The sequence below is a fragment of the Echinops telfairi genome, unplaced genomic scaffold (assembly GCF_000313985.2).
Source record: "Echinops telfairi isolate 266 unplaced genomic scaffold, ASM31398v2 ScPeMD7_7458;HRSCAF=8496, whole genome shotgun sequence".
Classification (NCBI taxonomy): Eukaryota; Metazoa; Chordata; class Mammalia; order Afrosoricida; family Tenrecidae; genus Echinops; species Echinops telfairi.
In genome coordinates this window covers 50,138,062-50,143,532 of record NW_022111358.1, presented here as the reverse complement: position 1 = coordinate 50,143,532, position 5,471 = coordinate 50,138,062, and the positions used below count along the sequence as shown (strand labels likewise).

Sequence of the window (5,471 nt, the reverse complement as noted above, 5' to 3'; positions counted from 1 at the left end):
GACTTTGCCTGCCGGCTTGGGTTGCTCCGGGATCTCCTGAGCCGCCGCCCGCCCGCCGCGCTGCCGGCCCTGCCATGTCGTCGTCCTTCTTCAACCCCAGCTTCGCCTTCAGCTCGCACTTCGACCCGGGTGAGTCGCCGCCGCCGGGCCCACCTGCCCACTGCGGCCTCCTGCGCCCCCACATTAACTCTCTCCCGCCCGGGCAGCCAGGCCGCAGCGCAGGACGCCCCAGGGCCCCAACAGGGCAGGGGTGGGCAGGCCGGGCCAGCTTCCCCATACGGCCACTGCCACTTGGGGACCAGGAGAGGGAGGGGGCCAGGGCCCAGGCCCCCTGGGGCGGTGTAGGGGTGCTGGCTGGGCAGGGACCCAGGCAGGCCGCAGCCTTGGGGCTGGAGGCTTGCAGCCAGGCGCTGGTTCCAGGAGCTGCCTGTCACCAGGAGCCTGGGGGAGTGGGGAGTAAGGGGTGGGGGTGGGGGCAGCGGACAGCCGCTGCTGGACTGAGCTGAAGAAGGGGCCAGGTGGGACCCCAGGTTTCTCCCCATCGGTGCCCAGACCCCCTAGGCAGTGGCAAGGTGGGAGGGGTGCTGTCAGACAGCCTGCAGGAGGCCTAGAGCCAGGCCCCTCCCACAGTGGCGTGTTTACCAGGTGGCAGGCTGGCCAAGGGAGGGGTGGCAGCCCGGGGCGGGCACAGGACCGGTGGGCAGAGGCCTGCGTCCATCGCCTTCAGGCCATGGATGCTTCGCCCACCCTGCCCAGCTCTGGCCCTTCTTGAGACCCCTCTGGAGAGACAGGCAGCAGGGCCTCCCGCCCCCTCACCCCACCCCCAGCTCCGTCATAGACCCGCACAGCACGCCCCGCCCAAACAAAGGCTGTGCCTGTGGCAGCTGGAGCTCCCTGAGGAGCCAGCATGCCAGGGCCCCCTGGCACAGCAGTCTGAAGGCATCTACCCCTGGGGGAGGGGGCTGATGGAGGCCCGCCCCTCCCTTCAGTGACACTTGCTCAAATGTGACTCCCCAGAGACGCCTTCTGGCTGGGAGCACCTGGCGTGGTGAGTGGGCCTCCTGGGAAACAGCACCTGACCAGCCTGGCCCCCTGCGAGGCCCAGACCCAGGCCACCCAAGAGACAGGCTTCTCCATGCTCTCCCTGGCCCGCCCCTGCCTGGAGCACTAAGTCTGTTGGCAGAAGGGCTGGTGGGGGCCAGGCCCTGCTGTCTCTCTCTGCAGAGGCCCAGCCCTGCCCCCTGGCGCTCCATCCCCCACCTCCCAGAGCCGGCTCCTCCGGGGGCCTGGCCAGCAGCTGCGAGGAAGCGTGTGATTACAATGTGTCGGCCTCAAGACTTCAGAGGCTAACCGTGGAGGAGTCTGGGAGGTATCCCGGGGGTCCAGTGGAGGGGCTGCATGTGGAGGCCACCGGCCACTGGCTGCGGGCCTTGAGTGGGCACTGTGGGCCATGACAGCGGGCTGGGGTGGCGGAGGGGAGCCCGGGCCATTCTCCACATGGGTCTGGGGTACCGGCAAGTCTCCTGCACTCCTGCTGAGGCCACCTTCCGAGGCCAGGCCCGTCACCAGAGCCCCTCTGTCCCCTGCCCTCCCTGGGCCCGTTTCCTCACCTGTGAAATGTGATGGTGTGGTGTGGAGGGGAAGCCTGGCGAGTCTGCCTGAGGCAGCAGGGGTGGAGTCTCAGTGGTGACCCCCACCCCCACCCCCTCATGACCAGGGAGGCGTTTTGGCATGTCTCTGTCCTCCAAGTGCACAGAGGTGATCCAGCGGTGGGGGTCTGTTTTGTCTGTGGGGACCCCTTGTGTCTGAGACTGCTCTGGTTTGTGGGTATGGTCACTGAGGCAGGGGTGGTACCAGTTGGTGTGGGTGGGTGGGACAGGTGGTGTTGGAAGGACTACTGTCCTTCACGCGGTAGTGGCCCTGGTGGCCAGTTGGGATGGAGTTTGAGGTTCCGTGGCCACATGCCAGCCTGGACCCTCTGCCTGCCAGCTGCAGGGGCTGAGGGTGTGCAGTGGGTCTGAGCACAGGTGCAGCCCCTTCCAGGTCCGGCTCCCCAAACGCTAGCCTGTCTAGCTGGGGCCGCTGCCCACAGCGAGACTTCCCGTGGGAGTCCAGGGGGGCTGGTTTTGGAGCCAGGCAGTGAGGGCTGACAAGGTACGCAGGCACAGGACCACTGGCTTGGCCCACTCTGGGGGGCTGGAAGGAAGGCTGAGGGTGACTTCCCTGGGCTCCCAGCCTCTGCCAACCAGGAGCGGCCGAGGATCCTGAGCAGCTGGGGCAGGGGTGAGCTGATTCACAGTACTGGGCTCTAGGCTGGAGTCTGCTGTCTGAGACTGCTTCCCCCTGGGACCCTCGCCCTGGGGTGGCCAGAGCGCCGTCCGTCTCCTCTGCAGGGCCCAAAAAGGGAGGTGTGGAGTGTGAGCTGGCAGTGCCACCAAGGCTGCCCTGCAGCACCGTGGAACCCAGGGCAGGGGCTCTTGTGCCAAGTCCATGGTGGTCGGGACAGCTGGACAGACCCCTGCCTGCCCCTCCTCCCAATCCTTGGCCCCCTGTCCAGTCCGAATCGGGGTAGGGGTTGCTCATAAGAGGGGTGCCCAGATCTGAGCCAGTGCCTGCCCGCCTTAAGCTTGATGGATAGATGGACGGACGGGCACCAGCCTCACCCACTTCCCATCTCCAGATTTCCCCATTTGGGCTTCTGCATAGATAGGCCCACTCAGCGCGCAGTTTGTGAGGAAGGAAGGCCTGGTGGTCTGCGTCCTGAAGGAAGACCGCCTTTCCCAGGTTGCTCTGCTCTGTCCCATGGGGTCGCTGTGAGCCAGACGGCTCCTGACCAGCTGTGCGGTCCCCGCGGAGGGTGAGGCCATGGCTCAGCTGTGCTCCGAGGACGTAGCAGGGGGCTTTCTTTGACCACACCCTCCTGGGAGAGTTTTAGCTGAGCCACGCTGTGTCCACACTGTGACTGTCCACCTTTCTCTTCAGCCACCTCAGCCTGCAGTGGCTGCCTGTTCTTGACCCCGAGGCCCTTGGGCACGTTGGAAGGGACCCCCTGACCACTCAGCGCTGTCTTTCGGGGTGCTGTGTAGCCTTTGATCCCTGCGACTGGTCCTGGGTGGGCTGTGGCATTGGGAGCAGCTTGTGTTACCCCCTGTCCCCCGTGCTTTCCAACCCATGCTGCATGGTGCCGGGCGTGTTTTGGCGGAGGAGACCGCTGGCCTGGGCAGTCCAGCCCCACATCCAGCAGCACCATCATGCTGGCAGCTGGCATGGGCCACTTCGGGAGTATTTACACTGCCTGGGAATCGGCAGAGGCTGGGAACTTTTCTCTAGGAAGCCCGCTGCCAACACTGCCCCCGCGCCCCTGGTGCAGGTCATTTGGGCAGGAGGCAGGGGTCCGAGAGGCAGCTCCTGGCCCCCTGAAGAGGACATCCCAAAGAATGACCCTGCCCAGGTCCCTGAGCTGGGCCTCAGCACACCCTGGTTGTCTGGGGGCCTCTGCTGGGGGTGGGGCCAGAGCCCCCATTCCTGCTTGTGTTAAAGCTGTCCCTGGCCTGGGTGGCCTCTCCACAGGTGAGGGTGAGTGATGGGGCTTCCCAGCACCCTGGGGGTCTGGGCAGAAACTCAGAGGCGAGGTGGGGTGGGTGCTGTAGTTTCGCCTCAGGCCTGTCTGACACAGCCTGGCTGCTCGCTGCCCTGTGCCCAGGGGCGTGGCAGCTCCTTGGCCTCTGCACAGCTGGCCCACCGGTGCTCCGCTGCCCCCCCCCCTCGTGATGCTGAGTCAGCCGATCACTGGCCGTCAGACCTGGGGTCCCTTGCTGACCCAGGCAGCAGAGTGGGGGCTGAGCGTGCAGCAGTGGGTGAAGTGGGAAGGTTGGCCGTGTTGAGGGGCGTCATGTGGAACAGGGTCCAGAGAGATGGGGCCTCACTCATCCCCCACTAAGCAGCCCAGGAGGGACAGGGCTCCTGGAAGCCCCCGCACAGCTGAGGCTTGGGGTACGCTGGGTACCTAACTTCACAGTTGACCAGCCTCTGTGAGGACCCCGGTGGCTCTGGGTAATGTGGGGGAGCCGCCTGCCCTGAGTGGGTTGTGTGGCCCCCCAGGAAAAGGGCTCCCTGGCAGGAAGGCCATCTCCTGTCCTGCGGGGAAGGGGTGGGGCGGATGATGGCTCCATGAGACATGACCATGAGGCAGACCCAGGGACCAGCCAGCCTGGCCCAAGTCCCCAGGCCAATGGTCGGAGAGGACCTGGTACTCATGAACACACGTGCACACACGCACAGGCGCACGCACACAGGCGCACACACACTAGCACACATGCACACACAGAAACACATGCGCACACACATGTACACACACGCACACAACATGCACACTTGTACACCTACCAGTGCACACATGCACACTTCCCAGCACCCTGCCCGGGAGGGTTGACCTTCTGGGACAAGGAAGCTCTGACTTCAGTCTGGGAAGGGGCGGTGCACTGTTATTCCTTGAGGTGGGGTCTTCCTGCCTCCAGGGGGGTGTTGGGGGAGGGGAACTGAGGCCCCCCCTACCATCTCTGCCACACCCATGGGGTTGTGAGGGCCTCATTGTCCCCACCTGGAGAAGGGGCCCTGAGTCCCCACCCCTCTCCTCTCTGGGAAGAAGTTCCGGCTCAGGCCCCGGGCAACAGCTTCCTTCCCACTCCCCGCCCCAGGCTGGGGCTGCCTTGGTGGACCCTTCCCCATCACGGGAACCCCAGAGAGAAATGACTATGGCGCCCCTACAGTTCCGACTGGGAACCAGGAAGGGGGCACTCAGAGATGGGGGCATGTTGTCCCAGGGCCCGACCCCTCCTGTGGCTTGGCCTGTCTCCACCCCTCATCACCCAGCTCCTTCCTGTAGGGGTTCCTGTTTGCATCGTCCGCTGGGCGGGCCAGCCTGGGGGCTGTGGGCCCCGTGCCAGGAGTCCTCAGATGCCCGGCCCAGGCCCCGCCCTGCCAGCCGGCTGGGCAGAGGCCCCACAGGCCATGTCTGTTTCCCGGACGGACCCAGGCCCCACAGCTCCTGCCCTGCTGACGACCCCTGTGCCTGGGCCCAGGTGTGCTTGGTGGTCAGCGGGTGTGGGGAAGCTGGGTGGGCACCCCCTTACAGGCTGGCGCCCTGCAGATCCTGGGTGTCAGTTCTGGGGCCTGGACAGGGTCACTGCCTCGGCTGGGGGTGCAAGACTGACCCGGCAGGCAGCCCGCCTTGGGCAGCCTGGCCGCTGTCCTAGTGGCCCCTCCCTTTCATAGTGTCTCCCCGCACCCCCATCAGAGTCAGAGGAGTGGTTGTGAGAGCAAGTGGGTCCTCCGCATGACCTGAGGTGCTGCTCACTGCCTTGGACATAAATGCTGATGTCATGGGTGTCTGTGGGGAGGTGGGGGGCTCTGGGAGAGGCATAGAAATCAGCCCACCCCCCTGCATTGGGGGAATTAGCTGTGTCCTCAGG

General features: G+C 65.6%; 1 protein-coding gene across 2 annotated transcripts in view; it reads left to right on the top strand.

Annotated features, from left to right (window-relative positions):
• The first annotated feature begins 55 nt into the window (after positions 1 to 55).
• Positions 56 to 5,471, top strand: part of AATK (apoptosis associated tyrosine kinase) — a 26,279-nt gene continuing 20,863 nt past the window's right edge. For both annotated transcript variants that reach the window (XM_045299795.1, XM_045299794.1), the window contains exon 1: positions 56 to 129. In XM_045299795.1, the coding sequence (XP_045155730.1) occupies positions 75 to 129 (55 nt within the window). In that variant the 5' untranslated portion in view covers positions 56 to 74. The remainder of the gene's footprint in view (positions 130 to 5,471) is intronic.